Source organism: Manis pentadactyla, chromosome 2 (assembly GCF_030020395.1).
Source record: "Manis pentadactyla isolate mManPen7 chromosome 2, mManPen7.hap1, whole genome shotgun sequence".
NCBI lineage: Eukaryota > Metazoa > Chordata > Mammalia > Pholidota > Manidae > Manis > Manis pentadactyla.
This window is the reverse complement of record NC_080020.1, coordinates 211,334,586-211,357,941: the sequence shown is the minus strand read 5'-3', so window position 1 is coordinate 211,357,941 and position 23,356 is coordinate 211,334,586. Positions and strand designations below refer to the sequence as shown.

General features: G+C 43.9%; 1 protein-coding gene across 1 annotated transcript in view; it reads right to left on the bottom strand.

Moving 5' to 3' along the window:
- The window catches only part of CAPN14 (calpain 14), a 74,597-nt gene that overhangs the window by 50,362 nt on the left and 879 nt on the right, over positions 1-23,356 (bottom strand). Inside the window, 8 exon segments of the mRNA XM_057497550.1 lie at positions 1,059-1,124; positions 1,885-1,906; positions 1,968-2,103; positions 2,241-2,357; positions 3,173-3,242; positions 3,320-3,323; positions 3,803-3,814; positions 4,502-4,678. Of these exon segments, the coding sequence (XP_057353533.1) occupies positions 1,059-1,124; positions 1,885-1,906; positions 1,968-2,103; positions 2,241-2,357; positions 3,173-3,242; positions 3,320-3,323; positions 3,803-3,814; positions 4,502-4,678 (604 nt within the window).

Below are 23,356 nucleotides of genomic sequence, written 5' to 3'. Positions count from 1 at the left end.
ACACGATTGTTATGAAGATTGAGTTAACATTTGTACAGCAGTTAGGACAGTATACAGCACTAAGAACTAAATTTTGTTAAATAAATACTAAAAATATAAATAGAGACATATAAATATTAACAAAATATAAATTTGTTAAATTAAAAGTTCTTGGCACACACACAAACATGATTGATGGAGCTCTAGGAGGAAGAAGTCAAGGGTGAGTTGAACTCAAGACATTTGAAACAGAGTTAAAGGGAATTGGAAGACTTTGGAGAAGTCAGCCTCTCTAGAGAATATCAGAAGTTCTTTAAGATTGACCCTGCCTATTTCTTATCCCCATGCTTTTCACATGCTGTTCCCTCCACCAGGAATGTCCTTCTGCCCTCACCCAAACCTATCCTTCTTTCAGGGGCCAACTCAATGTTACCTCCTCCATAAAGCCTTTTCTGACTTCCCTCCAATCCAAGCAGAGGAATGTCTTCTCTCTTACCTCTGAACCCAAAGCCTTTCACCTATGCTTTCTTCTCTCAGTTTCTACTTTGCTTCCTTATTGCTTTAAATATGTTTGTCTCCACATTTGACTATAAGCGCATTGTAGGCAAGGTCCCTGTCTGATTTACTTTCTCTTAATGCCTACTGGAGCTCAGAAGATGTATAGCAATGGAAGGAAACTGGGAGGTTGTTGAATAGGAGCATGTGAGAATGAAACACATCTGGGAGGGAAGAGGCAGACATAAAGGACATCAGCAACAGCTCAGGGTGATGTGGGGCTCCAGAAAGGGTCGTGAGACATAGCTGGGCTAGATGGCCGACCGGCTGAGGCTGCACAGGTGAGCTGGGAATGGTGCCCTAGAGGTGGCAGAGACTGGACCCACCACTTCACTCCAGAAAACAGATACAGAGGTAAGGGGAGCCCACCACCTACTTTGGCAGGCTCTGGAAGACCCACCAGAGAATTTACCCCCTCAACCGGGCACAGATAATAACATTCACCGAGACAAGCAAGGCCTGGTGAGAAACCCTGGTAGAGAGAGAAGAGGCTGAAAGCAAACAGAGGGGCCAATTCCACCCACCTTCCTGATTCCTGTGAGCGTGTAGGTATGGCTGTTTACCGGCCCATTCTCCAGCACCTTCTCCTTCTGCAGAGACAAGAGAGTTCCTGCCAGTCCTCTGCGTGTATGGCCTATTCAGGAGTCGTGGGGACCTGTTTGGCTGGAGCAAGGTTTATGGGGGTGGGTAGGAGAGACCCTCACCATTTCCCTACAATTTTCAGAACTTTTCAGCACCCACAGTCCCATTCGAGGCTTTGAGTCAGGGTGCCATTCTGCAGTAATTGCCCCCGCACCCCCTCACTTTACAGAAGACAGACTCAGACTCAGAGCTGCTAACTCCTCGTGTGAGGTGACGTGGTGGTCGTTAGTGGAGGCAGGGCTGAAACCAGGGCTTCCTACTCTAGTCGTGTTCTTGGTTGTTGATAAATTAGACAGTGAAGACCAGCTGTGCTGATAGAGTGCCCTGCATGTGGTGGACCCCAAATTGCTGTTAGCGCCCTCTCTGCACACCATCTGTATTCCTCTGTGTCTGAGCCCACCCAAGGAAGGAGCAAACATGGGAGAGCCGGGGAGGGGACATTTATTCTGCAGCCTGGGCAGGTGCCATGGGTCTAGAGAACGTCCTGCTTGGTTAGTCTCTGGCATGTGTCTGCTGCTCCTTTCTCTCATCCCAGGGACAAAGGAGAAAATATTTACACAGGGTTTCTATCCCCATTAAATGACTCCATCCATTGGGGGAGGCAATGCTTGTTCAGATGGGGGGACCTCTACATAAGAGTCTGTGGATATGTCGCTTCTTCATTCACTGGGTCATGCTTCAGTGTCTCACTTCATAAAATATGCCTACCTCCTCATGCCCTCCCTTAACACTGATGAGACAGAGAGACAGAGTGGGGATGGGAAGGGAAAGATTTTGAGTGTTTATCTTACTTAGCATAGGCCTTTTCCAGAAGAGCTCCCCAGAGTAAGTTCTTGTAGGTGGAGGAGACAAAGACCAGCTGGCCAGCCTGACTGATGGGCAATCGGTCATCTATCACCATGGGAACCCACTTTCCAAATGGAAGAACTGGAAGGAGAGGGTACTCACTGGTGAGTGAAGGCTGCCACAGAAGATGCTCAGCCCTGTAGGCAAGGAACGAATCTTCCAAGAACCCTCTTTCCTAGGGCCTCCTCCAGGCTGGGGCAACAGGAGGACACCCACACAGAACCAGAAAATGCCAGCAGATTTCTCAGTGAAACTCTGAGTAAGGAGCACCATTCAGCTCAGGATGGCCTGGTGCAAAGTTAAAGCTTGCAAAGCAACCAAAAACCAGCAGCCACCTGAGCCAGAGAGCACAGTTTCTGCATGGATGTACTGCACATGAGTGCACAGTCAACAAACATCTGCATGAATTCACTGAGGACTTACTGCATGCAAGAAACGTCTGGCACCAGTTGCTACCCTCTCCAGCTGGTAGCTAGGGAAGGCGAAGGGAATTACATACTGGGGAGAAAGATGGTGAGTGAGCAGAGTGACGGGAGTGGTGATGGGGAACATTGACTGGTTTCCAAACTTAACACCAAGAACTGAGCCCTATTCCTAGGCTAGCTTTTAGCTTCCAAGTGCCCCTTCCTCAGGAACTTGGACCCAAACACATCCAAGGTTGTCAGTGTCCTGCCTCTGTACTGATATAAGTTCTTCTGGGAAGGCCTCAGTCCTCCTGGACTCCATTGCCCTGTCTGTGCAATGAGCATGATGACACTTGTGCCTCCTGTGTGGCCAAGGGTTTTTATTCCTCCAAAGAGAAAGCTGAGTTGAGGATAGGCCTGCTTGGACTCCACCCTGAGGCATCTAGTGATTGGCGTGCCAGAAAGGACTCATTACACTAATAAAGTAGATGAGCATGTTTTCCCAAGATGAAACACAGCCCTGTAAACTGGTAAAAGGATTATCATCAGGCTAGGGTTGGTGGCCCCACACATCCTCAGAAGACCAGTTGTTACCATTTTCCCAGGAAAGGAAACAGCATGTCAAGGTGTTCAGGGGAGCTGTTCACCTGTTGGGCTTTCTCGATTCCCCTTTCCACCCACTCTGCCTTTGCTGGGCCAGGCTCATAGGTGCCAGGTGTGTATGCCCAGGGGATGTGCAGGATTACCTACCACTCCCTGGCACAGACCCAGCCTTTTGGCCTTGCCAGAATAGAACTGTGGATTGCTGTGCAGCTCCTGCAGGGACAAAACTGTCCTGACCGAGAAGCTCCCGGAGCTACAGTGAACACAGTTTCTCATACCCACCCCAAAACTGGACTTAAGGGGACATAGATACAGAATATATGTGAACTCAAGGCTGTCCCAGAAAATCAGGTATACAGATTCTGTCTGTCCTATTTCTCATTCCTTCTTGTAGCCCATGTACGTCAGAGGCCTGGAGAGCTCTGTGAAGATACTGAGAAACAGCACTTGTACCAAAATTGCTTTTCTTGTTGTTTCTGTTAAAAACAGAAGCACCTCTTTGAGAGGGTTTTCTCATTTCTCCTAGAGCCCCTTCCACTCTCCTTATTCTTTCCCTGCTCTTCCTTCCTTGCCCCAGCTCCATCTCCCAATGCGATGGACTCTTGGGCTTTCCTGCTGAGATGTGGGCTGGGGTGGAAGTAGTAAGTCAGGTGGTCTCTGTCCACGGCAAGCACTAAACCCCCTTGCTTTTGCACAGGCACAGTTCCCCCAAGGTTGGGTGTGTGACAGACTCTGTGTCAGCAGCTCCCAAGTGTTTCTGCGAAAAGTAGAACCTTGGCTGCCATCTACCTTCGGAGGCCCCCTTGGGAGTTTTACACACAGTAGGGACACAAGTCTGAGGCTGCAGGCGTCGATAGTGATGGCTGCATAGGGGATAGGAAGGCAGAGGATTTACGGCCCAGGTCAGATGCCACTCTGTTTACTTGCTGTGTTCCAGGAATCTAACGTGTGAGTCCACTCTGGGGGAGCTGAATTGCATTAGGACATATTAAGTTGCCTTTTAGAAGAATTGTGGGTGTGCTTTTTTGTGAAGCAAAGAATACTTTTATAAAGTGATTAATAGCTTCTTAATTTACATGTTTTATGAGACTGATTTGGGGGTCGGGTGGTGAAGACATTAAAATTTGCCTCTCCGGCAGATGGAATTGGCCGTGACTCAGGTTGCCTTGCCATCGCAGATGAAGCTAGGCAGCCCCTTGATATATTTTTGGCTGCAGCTGCTCTGTGTGTTTCCGGGCAGGGCCTGAGGATGAGCTGCATCTTAGACCCCTCTGAGGATCAGCCCTGGTTTTCTCCAAATGAAAATCAAGAATGTGGAGATTCACCCAGGTCCCTTCACACAGGGTCCGATGGCAGTGAGTAAGACCTGGTATCTGAGAGGCGGAGCCATTGGGAGGCAGGCCTGGGTTGGCACACTGCATGTGTGCTGTTGGGAGGTCTCCTCCCTGGGCCCTGAACGGAGGCCTCCTCACTGCAGGCCGGGCGGCAGCTTCCGCAGCAGGGGCCCACCGCCAGCGGAGCGCAGGGTGGCCGGGAAGCTGTTGTCTCCAAAGAGGCAGCCATCCCTCACCCACCTTTCCTGCAGGGTCTCCTTGTCCTGTCTGGGGAGCCACAGATCCCACATTGAGTCCTTCCGCCCCAGCTTCCATCTGCCTCGGAAAGATGGCCACAGAGACATGGCAAGGTGTGGACATGGGCCCCAGGGGCCTTCCTGGATGGCCTCTGTTGCTCCTGAAATGGAGGGCTGACACTGGTTTACTCTGTTTATGCTTTGCCATCCCACAGAGAGGAGGAAAATGGGAAGAACGTGAGAAGGAGGTTGTAACACCTGGTTAGTTCTTAGCCCGGAGTGGGGGTCCCTGAGCATCCACTCCAGTGCCTAAGGCCCCCACAGTGAAGGCCTGAGTGAAAGGAGGGTTCTCTCTAGCCTCAGGGCTGGGTCCTGGGCCCCTGGCTGCACCATTGTCACAAAGCCACTTCTGCTTAGCGGGGAGGCAGGGAGGGAGAAGCAGGAAGCTGAAGCTCAGTTCACTGGGCTCGAGGGTCCATGTGCCAGACCAGGAGGGAGCAGTAGCTTCCCCTCCTGTCACCCTGCAGGGCCTGCCTGCTGCCACCTCCATGCTCCCACATGCCCTTCCTCCAGCTCATGTCTTCGTCTGTCTCCCCTGCAAAGCCGTATCTCTAGCTTTCTTCCTACATTCTCTTCAAAACTAACTCCTTCCTTGAAGACATTTTTAGTAATGCTAAAAAAAAAAATCACACATATATTGTGGAAAATACTGACAGTCACCTGTAACTACCCATTCACCCCTTTTTCTTATTAATAGAATCATCCCAGTTTTGATCACCTAGCTGCAAAACTTGATTTCCGGGTGCTTCTTACAGGACAAGCTGGCCACACAATGTACTGCCAGCCAATGAGGTGAAGGTAAAAGTCTACTAGCTGTGACTTTCCCAATAAAAAGGACAGGTTCTGTCAAAAAAAAGGTTGGAACTGATTTTGACTTTCCCCCTTTCCTCTGTCTGGAAAGCAGATATGACGCCTGGAGATGGAGCAGCTATCTTGGGACCATTAAGAAAAAGCCACATACTAGGAGTCTGGATGGTGATGACTTCGTTGAACAGGTACACATCTGGATCCAGACACTTCTTAAGGTGCCTTAGGAATAGTTATTTAAAGATGAGCTATTGGTGTGCAGAGCGCTGTTCTTAGCGGGCAGTTGGCAGTTCTTGCACATCTTCTGTATGTGAGTTACAAGCTGTGGATGAAATGGCTCATTCCCAGATTGCCATAGCTCTCTGAAAAGGGCCAGATGGGTCTTAGTTATATTTAGAAATTCACTTTAACTATTGTAAGTGATCAGCAGGCCACGAAATAAGACTAGGCACACCAATAGGAAAAAGCTACCCAGGGTGCAAGGCTTCAGAGTGAGCAGCCTGAAGGCATGCGGCCTGTGCCTCTAGAGGGTGCCAGACTCCTCGGCCACGATCCTCACGTCAGCATTCATTTGTACTCAGCAAACAGTAAATCAGAACCTCAGTCTCCACTTTTTCCATATTGGCTAACTGTGCCTTCTCTAGAGATGTTAGGTGCAAGGGATGGGGGATATCCCTGGTGCTCAGGGTCCAGATGAGGCCTTTGGGTGCTAACTGGCTGATAAGCATTGCGGAGCATCACCTGGTAAGACACCCAAGTCTGTCCTGTGCCTTGAGTCCCTGCCCGGATGTGCAGTTCATTCAGATGTTTACTGAGCACTACTATACACAAGACCCCATGCACAGGCTGGACATATACCCCTGGCCCCTGACCCACCTACCAGGGTACAGTCAGAGGTCTGGAAAGGAACCAAGAGAAAAAAGAAATGCATCTTTGCTCACAGGTGCTACAGACTTGCAGAATCCTCCTAGGGGATGATTGATTTCCAGAAAACTTTGGCATCTTGCCACAACCCACTAAGTTGTCTGAGGTAAAATGGGAATAGAAGCCTAGGCTCCTCGAACAAAGGCTCTGTCTGCATGATAAAACACATCAGATTGAAAATGATCGATTCCATGCTCTTGGCAGTTAGAACAAAAGAACAGGACTGTCAGCCCTGCCTGATCTTTCTTGGGCAGGGACTGTACTTCTTTTGTGTTACATATAGGCAGTGGAGTGGTCGTGAGCAATAGATTTGGAATTAGAAAACCCAGGAGGTGGCTAGGTTTGGCCCCTTTTACCCTGTGACCGTGGGCAGACCCTTTATCCTCTCTGATGTCATTTCCTTGCTGGTAAAATGAAGATAACACATACTGTGTTTACTCTCAGGACTCAAAAGAGATAATGTGACATGGCTTGAGAAAACTTTAGTCTAAAGCAGGAGTTGGCAAACCTGGCCCACTACTATTTTTTGTGAATAAAGTTTTATTGAAACACAGACACATTTACTTGTTATGTGCTGTCTATGGCAGCTTTTGCAACATACAACAGCAGAGTTAAATAGTTGCAACAGAAATTATACAGCCAACAAGCCTAAAATATTTACTGGCTGGCCCTCTGCAGGCCTAAGTTTGCTTCAAGTACTAAATCAGACACATGTTGCTGCATGGTGCTAGGCACAGGTGTAACCTCCATGTAGGAATTCACAGAATAAAATGTGGTTAACTGAGTCCATCATTAAGAATTTATTTGAATGCAACAAAATTTTATCTCTAATTGATACATTGAATTTTTTTTTCAGATTCTTAATATTTACAGTGAATTCGTGTCTCAAAAAGACTTGAAGATATGTCTTCCCAGTTCTCTCTGCTAGTCTCATCTCTAATTCATTTTTTACATGTGGTGATATCAGACATTCTTGGGCAGTTTCCAAGTGGTTTTGTGGGTACTGATTATGAATAGGAAAACCCACATCTCTATAAGGAGATCATGAACTATTCATAAAAGAGGAAATCCTTTTGCAATGTAGGGGAGCAAAGTGCACCACCCCAAAATATGTCTCTTTAGCATGTGGATTATTTTAGGCTAATTATTTTTAAGAAGACCCCAGAAGTTTTCTTTTCTGCCTTCCCCATAACTGCCTAAAAGAATTTAGATAGAGGACCTGTTACAGGAAGGGCACTATCACCATAGATAACTACAGTATAATATACACTAGGTTTGGTAGACAGGGAGGAACCCAGTAAAGTCTGTTTCTTAAAATTCCTCTCTGTCTGTTTCTGTATGGTCCAGCAAACATTTACCAAGCATTTACTCTTTTTCATCTTCCTGTGAATTACCTTCCCTCCCTTTGAAGTGCCAGACCCCTACCCTCATCTTCTTGGCTCTGGATGGTGTATACGCCTCAACTGCCAGACAGCCTTTGGGCCTCAGACTCTCATGGAGCCCTCATATGTATGTAATTAAATTTAATTTTCTCCTGTTAATATGTCTCATGTCAATTTAATTTGCAGACCAGCTAAAAGAACCTTGAAAAGCAAAGGGAAATTTTTCCTTCCCAACAGCAGAATTAATCATTTGAAAGGATCTAGAAAGTTTTTACTATACTGTTACACCTACATTTAGATGTCATTTTTCACAGAAGTCCACAAGCACTCATCTTCATCTATGAGAGCAGCCGTCTGCCTTTAGGAAACAATGAAGAACGTGGCTTGACCATGAGCTACTGAAGGCAAGCATGGTATGTAACTTTTTCTGGATTCACTGAGCCTGGCATTGCATCTTGAATAAACAGATGCTTGATAAATGTTTGCTGACTGACTGAATGGATGGACTTTTTTTCACTGGTAAAATGTAAATAATGATACAGCCTGCCCGTCCCTCCTGGTGGAAAGCTGAAATTAGATACAGGATGTGAAAACCTTTTGTGAACTGTCAAGCATGTGGTTGCTCCTCTGTCCTGATCACATCCCTGAGCACTGATGTTAGTTGAGGCTTGCTTTCGGGGGCCTCCTTAACAGCACCCCTTTCTCATCCAGTCTGGCTTTAGGGCTCCTTTCCAGGGAGGTATTGTGAGACCCTGGGCAAAATGCCCTGGAGAACAAGGTAAAATCAAGGTCAGCCTGCAAAGGGAGCCTGAACCTTGGAGTAGACTGGGGAAGGAGAGGCAGGAAGCCCCCTGCCTGGTGATGCAGGCAGTCCTGTGGGCTGACTGCATGCCTATTTGGAGATGCAAACACTTGGCTGGTAGAACTCTGTACCCCCTCCCAGCTGCCCATCTCCACCTGTCTCCGTGGGACACTGCACAGCCATAGATCTCTGTAGAAATGCAGACACCCCCAGACACCCCCAGAGTGTGAGTGTGCACTTTGAGTTGCCATGTGGTGGATACAGCATTCCCTGGGCTTGGGGACACGCACTTGGCCTGTGTGGAGGCCAGATCCTGAGGCCACCCATTACGTAAAACCAAGTATCGGGCTAAAGGGAACTTGCCGGTCACCCTTTCCAGCACTGCTATGTACATGGGAGACTGAGCAGCTCCAGTGGGCTCTCAGCCTGTGAGGCCCTACGGGACTGAGCTTGGCACACCCCTTTGGCTCATGGCTGGGTCTGAAAATTAAACTGATAAAGACAGATTAACAGGAGAAAAGCACACAAATTATAATGACTTTTTACACAGAGGTGGGAGTCTTTGTAAGAGAATGATCTGAAAAAATGGTCAGAGCAGGAAGCTTTCATACCGTTTTGACAAAGAAGCAATACATTTTTGAATAATTGATAAGACAAAGTTCTGGGCTAGGGCTAGTCCCTCTGGAAATAAGTAGTCCTTATCTGCCTTAACTAGGAATATAAGGGTGAGTTTAACAAGATTGGTCCTCAGAGTCTTCTAGCACCTTCTCTGGGCTGATGAGAATCTGTCTCCAATGAAAGAGTTTAATTCCTGCCTTTAGGCAAAAAATTGCCTTCAGCTGTAAATAATTTTTATGTCAAGGAGGCATATTCTGGTTTCCTTCAGAGACTATTTCATTCTCCCAGAATGTAAGCATCAGCATTAGTGTCTTCTTCATGCCTGATTTCACAGAAGTCAGACCAGCTTCATTGCCTATTAGCACCCAGAAAACAGTCTGCCTCCTGGAGTATCAGGGCCCCACAAGGCCCCAGGCATGAAACAGCCACCTCCAGACCCCTTCCACAGTCGAAGAGGCTCAGAGGCCCCCTGGTCTGAGCCCCAAGAAATGACAACACCTAGCAGCATCAGTAACTCGGAGAAATGACCATTGATAGAAATCAGAGCTGGAAGGACCTCAGAGATCACCCAGGCTCAAAGACCCCCTTATTTTAAAGAGGAGACTGAGGCCGAAAAGCTGAAATCTATTCCTCAAAGCCATGTTCATTAGCCATGGCAAAGCTGAGAACAAAATTTAGGTCTCCAGGGCCCTCTCCATATTCACTCTGACCTGCAAAGTTCAAATGAGGAGAGGCAATCACCTTTCTCTCACCCTCTGAACCCAGACCCCCTGCAGGGACCCCGAGGGGCTCTGGGCTAAACTGGACCCACCCTTGAAGCTAAAGAAACTTACCTGTACAGAAGATCTTGCTTCTTTATCAAATGGACGGACTCTAGCCCCAACGCAGTCCGAAGCCCACTGACCTAGACCAGCCTTATAGACGGTATTTTCTACACACAGGTGCTTGGCTGAGAGCCTGAGTTCCCCTCTCCCCGAGCCTTGGCTGGGTCTCACGTTTCTCTGGAAGGGAGGGGCGCACCCAAGGCTTTGAGGTGGCATTGTACAGATCCAGTTATTTTCTTTGACCTCCCCCCACACAGGACTCATTCCAGGAATACCCTGACAAGAGAATTAGTCATCTTCTTCCTTCCAGATTAGGGAGGGTGTTCAGAGACATGTCTTAAAATATTATTTGACTGCAAGAAGTAATGCAATTATTGTTTTGTCGTTTTAAGAGTCTGAGGCAGCTCTTAGGGATGATTCCTGCCTGTTGTGACTCCTTTGTGCTATGGAGAGATCACCCTCTCCCCGCCCAAACCTACTTCCTGAGCCCTCATTTATGTCTTCAGGTCTTGGCCACTCATAGCTAGGAACGTTGGCCCCTATTGATTGTTTCCTTTTATTTCACACTTGCTATTCTTCCTTCAAAGCATTTCCTGGCACTCCCAGGCCTGCTCTTTTGTGAGGATTTCCCGGCTCTGCCAGGACCCCTCTCCTAGGCTCCCACTCCACCACTCAGATTTTTATCACAGCCATTCAGTCATTCTAGCTGGCCTGACTCCACGCTTACACACCGTGGATGCCCAGGACGTAGAGCAATGTCTGGCACCAGGAGGTGCTCCGTACACATCCTGACCTGCAGAACTCCTCTCTCCTCTCCATTCCTACCTGTATCTCTGCAATGGCCTTTGCCCCGACTCCAGCCTCTCACAACTCGGTCTGTTATGTGACTCTCATCTCACTCACCTGATTAATTGTTATGCGGCTGTCTACATCCCAGGAGGAGTATCCTCACCAGAACCTGGCCCCGCCAGACCTTGATCTGGGACCACCAGCCTCCAGAACAGTGAGAAAATGAATTTCTGGTGCATAAGCCACCTGGGCTATGGTGTTTTGTTATGGCAGCTGGAGCAGATGAAGACAATAGCCAACATTTTTTGAGCACCTATGGCATGCCAGGTACACTGCTTAGCGCATTGCATACAGAATCTCATTGGATCTTCACAACTTCATGAAGTAGTACTATTATCCCTATTTTACAGAAAGGAAATTGAGACCCAGAGCAGGAACTTGACAAAGATCACTGCTGCTGATAAGGAGCAGAGATGGGACAAAGTCCCAGGTGCACCACAGTCCACTAACTTTCCAACACATTCATCCAGAAACCACATCTCCCTGTCACTAAGTCGAATCCAAAGCTTGCCTCCTGAGTTCAGAGCCTTTTGAATCCTTGCCCCTGCCTCACATTTAAACAGCCACCCCTCCTCACGTTATTTAGTCTGAAGGTGTGCAGGTAACAGCAGTCATGGATTTGGGAATCAAAAGACTGGGAATAAAACCCTGTTTAATGAAGCAATGTTCTCCTCTGAAAAATCAGAATAATAATTTGCCTCTAACTTGAGCATCATGAGGCTCACATCAAATCATGAATGTGAAAATGCTGTATAAAAACCGCAGGGCTCTGTTAACGTCCTACAGAAGATGGTTGTTATTTTGACCCCTGAGCTATCTTCAGAGGTGACTTTCTCTTTTTCATCTCCTCATCCTGGTACTCACCTCCCCTCACATTGGTCACTGGTTCAGGGTCTGTGTCTGGGGCTGCCTCTCCTTCTTGGGTCCACCACTCCACAGCACGCACAGGGCTGGGCTCACCCTTTGTGGGACTGGGTTAGAGGACGGTCGTCACTGGGCTTAAACCAAAATTGCGTGGAGAATTAGCAGGGCCTTCCAGATGCAGGGGGTGATGCTCAGTGGTTATTTCCTCCTTTGACAACACCTGAGAATTACTGTCCTGGATGAAGGGAACAATGGCCAGGAAGACTCACTGGCCTCTCACACCAGCCCTGAGCCTTTTGGTATTTCAAAGGTTTTATGTCCTCTCCCCAGGCTTCTGTTTCTCACTCAGGACAGACCTGAGTTCTGTAGAGGAAGGTTATAAAGTCAGGTACATCTGGAGATGAGTCTTACCTTCACACACACAGGCAGTCCAGGACCCAGGAGTGGGCTGTGCGCCAACAGTGGTTTGGCAAAATTAATGGTTTATGACCAATAATTCATTCTCCTGTGGAAACAAGAAGTGGTAAGGAGTGGTGAGGTTCCCTGAGGGCTTCAGTGGCCTACGGAGCTCCTGCACAGCAGGACCTGCGCACTTACTGGAGTTCTGGGTCCTAGAAGAAAATCCAAGGGAGGGAGGAAACATTTCCTTGCCTGTGCTGTGCAGCAGAATATTGGAGAAGGGGCACTGGTGCAAGAGTCAAGAAATATGGATTCAGGTTGTACTCCATCATCTGTCAGCTTTCTGTTACCACATCCTGCGACTCTGTTTGGACCTGCCTTGAGCAAACATTGAAAGAAAGGCAAGTTTGTCCCTGGCACCTTCTTACCCATTTGGAGGATGAGTGCCCCACTTCCTGGCACTCTCCTCTCTGCACCTGCACAGGCTTGCTCTTCCCACAGACCTAAGTGCACTCCCCAAAGATCACCTTCCTTTTTCCCCAACCCAAATTCTCATCCCTCCAGGGTGTTGGAAAGCAGTCTGATTGAACTAGTTCTCATCAATGTGTAAAGAGTTCTTAAATCCGTAACTTTATTGTGGGTGTTTGCATTTGTTAAAAATAGAAAACACCTTACCCAAGTGAATCCCCAACTGTTGGAATTTCAAGCAGTGAAATAATAAGTAAAAAAGTCCAGATGAGGAATAAGTGAAGGTGCCAAGTATAGTTAATAATAACTGCTCACATATGTTCATTCATGTATGTAACTTAGTTAAAAACAAGTAAAACTGTTGTGTGTCCAACACAACAGTGAATGGGAAAGACACTGAAATACTTGTGGATAAGCTCTAAACACTCCTTGCACTGATTCCTTTTGTTGAAGATATAAGGGTAAAATAAAAAAATAATGAGATCTGACTGCTTTGGCAAAGGTCACTGCTGGCAGTCCCAGAGGAGGAATTTAAAGGCCTGGTAGTTCAGGTGGCACCAAAACGTCATAAAGTCAATTGACAGGTTGTACCATTTCCTGCTTGACTTTTGTTTGATTGCTTGTATGTTTCCAAAACTAGGACCTAACAAGGTGAAGAGAAGGGCTTTGATTTCTGAGTGGGAGAAAGGACAACATCAAGTTCAGAAAAATGAAAGGAAAAATTGATGGTTCCATATATAACCTTCAAGCATTAGAAATTTATCCAAAAACCAACATAATAAAAACAGGCTTTGTGAGCTTGCTCATGAATTAAAAGTCTTCTCCAAGTTCATAAAGTAAAAGTCATCTCCAAAGTAAATGCTAAGACTGAAGTTATTAATTCCTTCACATGTAAAATATTTTCAGGATGTCATAAGAAAGTATTCTTTAAGAAATTCCCTGTGAAGCTTGGAAATAAAAAGACGAGCTATTTTTTTTCAAAAGGACAGTGTCTTTAAGTTATTAACTCATTAGAATTTGAAGGACATTTATTTCTAAGCCATAATCTAAAAATTGACAAGGAGCACTATATCTGAGAAGGGTTTGGGGTGCACAAGGAGCCACGCATATCAGGGACACAGTGTGGTGATCTGGGACAAGAGTGTGGAGAGATACAGAAATACAGGAAGGTCAGGCTCCAGGCAGGCAGGGAGCATCGGAGAGGGTCCAAAATAGCCATGGTGACCTGGCCACAGAGTGCAGCTGGATTCCTAGAAAGGTGGCAGACGTAAGGCTGACATGGGTCTCAGAGGAAATGGGGTCCTAGTCAGGCAGCCCTTAGTGCATTAAGATGCAAGACAATGCATTTCTATGCCCGGTCATAGAAAGTCAAACAAGCAAAGTTATTGAAAAAGACTTCAAGGACTTACAAGATATCTAATTTGGGCTCTAGATATTTCCCCAGTCTTGGAGCAGAGTTGGTCACTAAATTTTGGGTGAATGGAAGTTAAATGGAAGCTGAAGCAGGTCCCTCCATTGCCCTCCATTCTGGTCACTGTCTTCTCTACTCCACCCTCTCTGATCTAATACTAAGTCCAGGGCCAGCAATTCAATTATGAAATGCAGATCTAGAAGCATAGAACCTCATCTATGAACAGTCAGCCTCTGAGGAGATCCTTTTGGCATGATGGGCCTTCCTGGTATACCCACAATCACACAATTATGAAGTTCTTGACTATTACTTCAAACAAAACCTGTTCCAAAGAGAGAAAACAAAAAAGGTCTATGGTATGATCAGTTTTTTTCATTTCTTTTTTAGCTCCTAATTTGGTTCCCTGACCAAAATGTTGTCTAGACATTTTCCTTTCAAAGTCTCATAGTGTACATCTCTTGCTTGCTGCCTCTGTTCTTGTGTTCTTGGCATTATTAAACTTGTCCAAACTAATACACAACTACAGAATGTGTTTTCTAACCATTCTTCTTCCTGATCCTTTGTTCCTGACATCATTTTCCCCCACGTATCTTACAATTTTACCTCTACTTATCTGTCTGTTTTGGTTTATTTATTTTCCTTTTGACTTGCGACCTGGTCTATCTTTCTTGGCAGAAGGTTTGTTTGCCATTATGATGCTCATGACAGGGAAAACTGGCTGCTAGAGACAACACAGAATACTGGAGTTTCTATTGTATTTCCTTCCAAGAGACAGTGGCAAGATTTCTGTTAGGAAAAAAGTCCTGATGGTAAATAAAGCATTTTAATCCCAGGGGTACAAAATCCAGTAAGATACAGTACCTAACACACAGAAGATCCCAAAAGGAGATGGAAAGCATCCTGAGGTCAGCAGCAGCCCACCAGCGTGATGACTCCAACAGAGGTGCTGGGAGAGCAGCTCCAATTCCTGAGAGTTCTGTCAGGCCCGGCCATCTCAAGGGATGTGTCTAGCTTCAGGGTCTGTAAACAATTTAGCTATTCGCAACCTTGCAGTTCCTTAAAATAAGAGGTTTCTGGATATCCAGAAAACAACGTGTTTTTAACGAAGTTGTAATGAGCTGAAGTTTTCAACAGGCACATGGCGGGGATTTCTGTCGAAACAGGATTTCTTCCTACAGTACCATGGAGGGTTTATGTGTGCCTTTCAAAGCATGAAAGGGCAAACATCCCTTTAACTGAGTAGCATAATCTCATAACTTTTGAGTCTAGGCTTTTGAGAATGAGGCAGCGGCTCTGAGAATATTAGTCACCTAGGGGGCCTTCACATCTGGGCCTCCCCAATGCGTGGTGTGTTTTACTTTGATGTGCCCTTTCTGGAATTGTGGACGTTGTATCCTAGAAAAAGCTTACCTTGGAGCCAGATAAACCTGGAGTTTGAGCCCAACTCTGCCTCTTAGAAGTTGGATAGCCTTGAGTTACTAACTTATCTCTGAGGGCCTCATTTTCACCATCTACAAAATAGAATCACATGTACTTTGTAAGATTAGTGGAGGAGTTCAACTATCCATTTGGTAATAAACACAAAACATTTAGTCCAGTGGCTGGTACATGCTAAGCACTCAACACATTTTATTAAATGAATAACTATGATTATTCCATAATGATTAAATTTAGTGCTTTTACTGAGAGGTCTTTGGAATCTCTTAACCCCTGGGACTGAGCGTGCATTGCCTATGGGATATCCAGGGAGCTCCGAGGCTGGAGATATGAATATTTAAGGTGATCTTCATGCAGACGTAATTAAAATTTGCAGGTGGGTAACAGCATGGTAGGAGATTGATGGTTTTTGGCTCACCCTATATCCATAGATTCTTTCCTTCCCATGTGACAGCCCTTCAAATATGACTTTAAAAATTTCAGTTCCTTATTCACAGCACAGGTAGTAGCTGTTTCCCTCATTGTTAAATGGACCACAAAGGCCTCATCTGGGGTGTGTCAATCAGTTAAGACCCTGCACGTCATAAAAACTGTGCAATGTCCCTTGCTCTGCCTCATCTTTGTAACTAAGCTTCAGTTTCTTTCCCTGGGAGAATTAATGAGTTTGAATTGTGGTTGTGAAAATGAAATGAGTAATCTATTTGGGAATACCTAGCACAATGCCTGACATGTTACAGGTCCTTGGTCAACACTGATAGTCATCATTTCTTATGTTTGTCTTCATACAGCTAGAACCTTATCATTATTTTTGGCAACTACATCTCACTGTTAACTCACATTGAATTTGTTGTCAATTAGATTTCTTGTCTCTACATGTGAATTCTGTCCCAACCTGTAAAAGAAAAACCCTTTGTGAAGATACTGGGATGGTGCTTCAGTATCCTGGTGGCTATCAGTAGATAACTCCCAAAGCTACGGCTCCTCCTGTGGTCTCAATTTCTGTTTACGGCATCACCATCTACCCAGGCTCCTAAAAAAGACCACTCAGAGTATATGACATATATATGTAATTAAGTATGTGAGATTCAATATACACACAAATACATAATCTGCTAAACTTGAGAGGATTCTACATAGTACATGCATTGTTTTGATAGGATATCTTTTATCTGACTAGAAGGAAAAAATAAGTGTTGAAAGAGATCACAGCTCCCAAGCCAAGGGGGTGAAAGAAAGAAGAATCCAGAAAGGCATCAGAATAGCTTTGAAATCAGGAACAAAAGAATGTTCCTCTTGTATTTTCAACATTGTGTTCTGAAAAGTCTGACCAAAATATGAAATATAATTATGAACCAAAATAGTGTAAATAAAAAGGAGAAACACTAGTTGATGATCCTCATATAACTAGAAAACCTAAGAATGAACTAAAAATCATCCTGTTAATGAGTACTAAGTAAATAGTTATACACAAAATAGTTTTGAAAGTAATGGCATTCCTACATATAACAATAAGAAGTTAGAAGCTATCATAATAGAAATATCTCACTCATAATAACAATAAAAATATAAAACAGTAATGATCTTTAAAGGAAATGTTTTTGACTTATTTGAAGGGAACTATAAAAAATTCATAAGATGTAAAAGATATTTGAATACATGGGAAATCATACCATCTTGGATGGAAAGATTAAATATTAAGAAGATATTAACCCTAAAATTAGTTTATGGTTTTATTGGGATTCTGATTTTTTTAAATCCCAGTGATCCTGTTTTCAGGAGGAAGGAAAAGACAAGGAGAAGTCATTGACAAAATTACTTTAAAATTAATCGGGATGAATTAACATACAAATTATTAATGTCCTTGCTGTAAAAATAAGGAGCTTTTTTCAAAACAATGAGAAAAAGATGAAATGTTTTTAGAAAAATGAAGGATAAACAAAAATAGTCATAGAAGAAACGTGATCAATAAAGAAATGAAAAATTTCAAACTTTCTGTAATTATATACACACACACACAAATTTTTAAAAATGAGAGATATCATTTTTCTACTTTCCAATTTGGTGAATATTTTAAATTAATAAAATACAGTCCTAAAGGGAATCCTGCCTCTTAAAAACTCTGATATCATTGTAATGGGGATATAAGTTGATGTACCTCTTCTGGAATGCAATTTGGTGATAAGTATCAAAAGCATTAATGTTCCCAATAATTGCATTTACCAAAGACATACTAAGTAAATAAAACCATGGATGAAGATTTACATACAGATATTCACCTTTTTTGTTGATGATCACTGAAACAGAACAAATAACCCTGAAACCGAGCTTTTATTATTACTGCCAATAATTCTTCAAATGACTTATATGCCCATCATTGAGTATGCTTAATTAAATTATAGAATTTCCATAAAGTTGACTATTAGCATTCATTCCAATTTACTCACTGAGTCATTTTCTAGGATATGTGAAATACTCACGATATGATGCTGACTGAGGAAAAAGAAGCAGATGATAAGTGCCTATATATGCACAGGAAAAAGACAAGCAAAATTACTTTTCTATTAGAAGAAACAATAGATTGAGAAAGAGAGAGAGAGGAGGAGGAAGACAACAAGAACAAGAAAGTGAGAATATCTAAGAAATGTTTAAAACATGTAAGTAAGAGAGGGTGGATATTCACAGCAGACATTAAAATGTATCATAAGATTACAATAATTTTAATGGTATGTTACTAAAAATAGGCAATTGCTCACTGAGACAGAACTGATAATTCTGAAATAAAGCTTATATTCTCCAATAATTATAATAATTTAACAAGACTTGACAAATAAAAGAGGATGGAAGATCATTCAACAGAGAACTGGTAAGGAATCTGGAGATGATTCTGACTACATCACTACCTTACAACTGTATACAAAAAAAAAAGATGATGATGATGAATTTAAAAGTTACATATAAAAATTTCAAACTACAGAACAATTTCAAGAAAACAAATTTTCAAATTTCCAAGCAGGGGAACTCTTTCTAAGTTTACTGTAGTAATAGAAGAAATCATAAAGAATAAAAGCAATAGCTTTTGCTATGAAACAAGCTTAAACTTCAGCAAGTAAAATTTTAAATCCTATAAACAAAATTACAAAGTGAAATACAAACTAAATAAAATAAAAATAAATACAGTGTTGTCTTGCCTGAGGGTTTCAGCCCCAGGCAAGTTCACTATGGTTCCCGTGAGACCAAGAAATGACAGTGGAATATTCTTGGTGTAAAAGGATTTATACCTGGTTTTATTCTGACAGCAATAGGCTGAGCACTAGAAACATGTCTGCATCCAGCAATCTGCAGGTCTGTTATCCACCTCCATCTCTGCCTCCACCCAGAGCACTGGCAGGGCTCTTTATATAGTGACTCAGTCAATAATAGCTTATTGCCAATGGGTGCAGAAGTGTTAGCCTAGCAGCAGGCCAATTACATCATCAAGTAGTTTAGGGTCAGGTGAGGATCCTGGCCATAGGAACTTTCATTCTCCCCACAAATGTGAAAATAGAGAAAAAGCAAAAGGTAACTTCTGAGTAGCAGACTTTTAAAGACATGAGCAGGGTGCAACTTCTTCTTTTGTATTTTTAAATAATGCCCATTCCTATCTTGTTTTTATGGGGTTCCCTCTGCTTTTACACATTTTGTGATGGTCATGGCCTTATTGTTCTATAATCACTGGCCAACTGCAGGCACTTTAATTTCTAGTCTCTCTGCTCATCAAGAACCACTTCAGTAATGAGCCAAATTTGGGGGCTGCCCCAGTCCTGAGCTAGGATTTAGGAGAGATGAAACCCAGCCTTCCCCCTCAAGGAACTTCCTCCAGCTCCCCTAGTGGGACTCAGACAAGGTTTACCACCCAGGAAAGATGCTTAGGATTTGTGCTGGCTCCAGGGTCCTTCCACTCTGATTCTTATGCTTTTGGTGTTTCACTGCTCTGTCACCTTTCTGACAAGGAAGGTTGTTTGGTGGAATGGCACAATCAAGGTACTGCGTGCAGGGGCAGATTGATGTACCTGGGCTCAGAACCAATAATTTGTTTTTGTTTTTGTTTTTGTTTTTGCTTTGATCAGGAAGCTCTCAGCCACACATGCCCCTAACCTCTAGAAGCACTGGGTGAGTACATCTCCCACTGACACTGTCACCACATCACCCACCTGGCTGTCCCCTCCTATCCACTGCCTCAGAGGTTAGAGTATTTTTTATAATTCAAGAGATTTTGGTAAACTGCCTCACACCTTTCGTGGATTAAGGGGAAGTAGTAGGATGACAGACAGTTCATAGAGGACACCTGTGCAGGCAAAGCTTTCAACCTTTCTGTGCTTGAGTGGCCCTCTCTGGGAAACATCCGTATCTTCACTTTGTTATGGGATAAGATGCTACAAGGGCAATGCCCACCCTCTAGAAATGCAAGTGGTGAGAAAGCAGAGATTGAGGATGAAGGTGGGAATGGGGAGGTTTCCTAAGTATAGCTCACATCTTGTTACAAATGCCTTGCCTTTGGAAGATGACGTTCTTAGAGACAAAACTGAGTTGTGGGGCTTATCAGCAGGCATTTTAATAAAACCAGACATACACCACCGCCTCCATGGTGTGGGCTTCCAGGTTGGAGTGATGTTGGACTTTTGTGATGTTGGACTTCTCTGGTTAGCTCTGCTCCTGGTACACCTAGAGGTGAAACTACCTTTCTGCCACTAGAGCTGCTGTATATGACAGACACATGTCCTAGCAATTAAGTAGATGTGGCAGCTGTGGTATGAATGCAGAAAGCAACTCCTGCATCCAGTTGGATTCATCTCCTTTCTGTTTATAAGTTTCCTGAGCATAATTTCCTAATCTCCTTGTTTTTACTCCAGACTTTCCTTTCCTTGTGTGCAGTTTTCATTCATCAAGGGGGAGTTTTATTTCCCCCTTACTATGGCTTACTGTTTACTGAATGCTATATATCTGTATCTATCTCCCCATGTACACGTGCAAGAGTTTGTCTAGATGGCACCTAGGACTGGAACTGTAGGGTGGAGGACACACACATCGTCAGCTTTGCTAAGTAATGTCAAATTGTTTCCTGTGTTTGTGTCAGTTGACATATCCACCAGCAATGTGTGAAGTTTCCCATTGTCCCACATTCTCACTACCACTCAGTGTCATCCAACTGTCTTTATTTTTGGCCATTTTGGTGGATATCAAGTGTTACCTAATTGTGGTCTGCCATTTCTCTCTACTTACTAATGAGGTTTTCTATAAAAATCTTTTCACTCTCTTTTATGTCTTCAGTTGAACGATAGTGCTTAAGTTTACCATTGGCAAATTTATTCATCTTCTCATTTGCAGTTTGTACTTTTGGTGTGTTGTTGAAAGAATTCCTCTTGACCTTGTAGTAATATATATGTGATCTCTATTGTGACTTCAGGTTTCCACTTTTGTAGCTATTTTACTATGACACTGTCCTATTGGTCTTTCTCTGTGCCAAAACCACACTATCCTAACACTGCAGCTTCATAATGACGTCCACTAGGGCACATTCCTTTCCCTTAGTTGTCACTATTGCTGTTGTTATCTTCTTTTTCTCCTCCTTCTCCTCCTTTTCTCCTTCTCTTCTTTCCTCTTGGAAATAGCTTAGATATTCTTGGACTGTTATTCTATATAAATTTGAGAATTACCTTATTAATTTCCATGGAAAACCTTGTTTGGATTTTAATTTAAACAATCAATTATTGAATCTAGCAACTATGTTGTAAAGAAGTCACATCTTTGCAATATGGACTGTCTCTGTAACTGAACATGGTATGACTCTCCTTTTTACTTAGAACTTCTCTAATGTCGCTCCATGAAGTTTTATCACTTTACGTATATAAAGATCTTGCACATCATTTGTTAGATTTATCCCTGGGTTTTTTGTTTTTTTGGAGTCTGTTTTTACATTCCCTTCTATAACTATTGCTAGTATATACAGATGCTGCATTATTCCTTGGTTCCTTTTTCTTTAGATTTCCAACTCTTCAGAACTGAGAGCTAGTTAATTGTGTCAACAGGCACTCAATATATTCAGGGCTAACATCCAGTGGTACACAATATCATGACTGTATTGGTTACTAAAATACTGAAATATTTCCAGAATGGAGCCCCCTGATTTCTCCCAGCACACTGGTCATCTTGGCCTATCCTCCAGACAGACCAAGACCTCCCCAAGTCTAGTCATGAGATTTAACATCTTTTCTTATATCAATAAGACACTCATGTAGCCTCTTTTGTAAAAGGAATTTCTGTGTCTGCCAGTTTTTTTTCCCATTGGAAAGTTTGTCTTTTTCTTATAGATGTACAGGTTAATTATATATTTTGGATGCTCTTTTGTTAGTTTTATGCATTGTAAAACCTTTTCACCACCTTCTGTAACTCTACACCCAGCACAGCATGGGGTCATAGACCCTGCTCCACTAGGAAGGCAGGCATCTGTTCTGATTGCTCCATTCCCTCCCCACAGGGAGTTGTTATTCTGAATGTTGCCTTTTGTGTTCCTAGGCCCCAGCTAACAGAAACACTGAAACACCAAAGGTGGGGTATTAAGCTGAGTGGTTTCTCAACTGAGGATGCAGAGGGCTCAGAAACACGAAGTCAGCTCTGAGCATCAAGGAAGGAGTCGGGAGATACGAGCTGTAATTAAGGAGATTCTAGCCAGCATCCACCTCTGAAATCCCACCCAAATCGCTGCAAGTGCCCCCTCACTCCCCCACTTGATGCTTCTGCAGGCGCCTTGACCGTCACATGCTTCAGACTGAACACATCCTCTTTATGTACCAAATCTGCTCTCTTCCTGATGACCCTGATTGGTAGGCCAGTGTTTCCTACCATCCTACCACCACTTCTGCCAACCTACTGTCTGCTACGGTAGATTCAGAATCATCCTAGTCTCTGCCTTACCTTCGTTTCCTCTCTTTTATTGGTTACCAATATCTGTCAGTTCTATGCCATAAGAGAATCTCTGGAGTACAACCTTTTGCCATTCTGATTACCACTGTCTCCTACATTTTTGAGCAGTTACCTAGCGGGTCTCTCAGCCTCCAGCTTCTTTTGCTCCTCCTGTCCCTCCCCCAAACTGCTACCAGCATTGGTGGTCCCACCTGGCCCAGCATCCCACTGTTTCCTCATCTGTTGAAGGGAGCGTACAGGAGCCATCTGACTTGGCAGGAAGGCGTGTTTTATCACTGACCCTGTTTAGAATGATGCTAACATAAAGCAGATTTACTTGGAGTTGGTTTGATTATTGTATTTAAATTCTCTACAGTGCATGCCACCCCCTTCTTGCCTACACCTTGACAACTGCTCTCACCCCCATTCTCCTTGGTGTGACACTGAAAATATGATCTGCCTCAATATGCTGCTGGGAAGGTTAAACAAAACAGTGCTTGCTGAGAACGTAGCCCAGGCCTCTGCACTTAATGTCAACAATTATCAGTAATAACATTATTATTGGTTCCTTATCCTATTCCTGTTTTGGCAAAGCTTGTTTCACCTGGCCTCCATCATGCCCTTCCACCCTCTGGAGCCCTGTAATAGTTAGTGAAGGCCTTTACTCTGTCTTCACCACACCAAGTTTTTCCATGATCCCATCCTTTGCAAATGCCCTTTACTTTACCTGGAATGTCTTCCTCCCCTCTGTAGATTCATTGCTTAAGATCTAGCTCATTGTCATGCTTTTTATGCAGCCTTCCTCCAGTTATCCAAACAAAAGGAATACCTCCCCTGTGTGCCCATGGCCCTCTCTGTTCACACCTCCTCTTTGAAGCCTACCTGGACTGCAACTCCTGGAAGAGAGTCTGTATGTGCTCTTCTTTGCTATCACTTCTGTATCTATGGTCTCCAAAATTGGGTATTCTGTGAG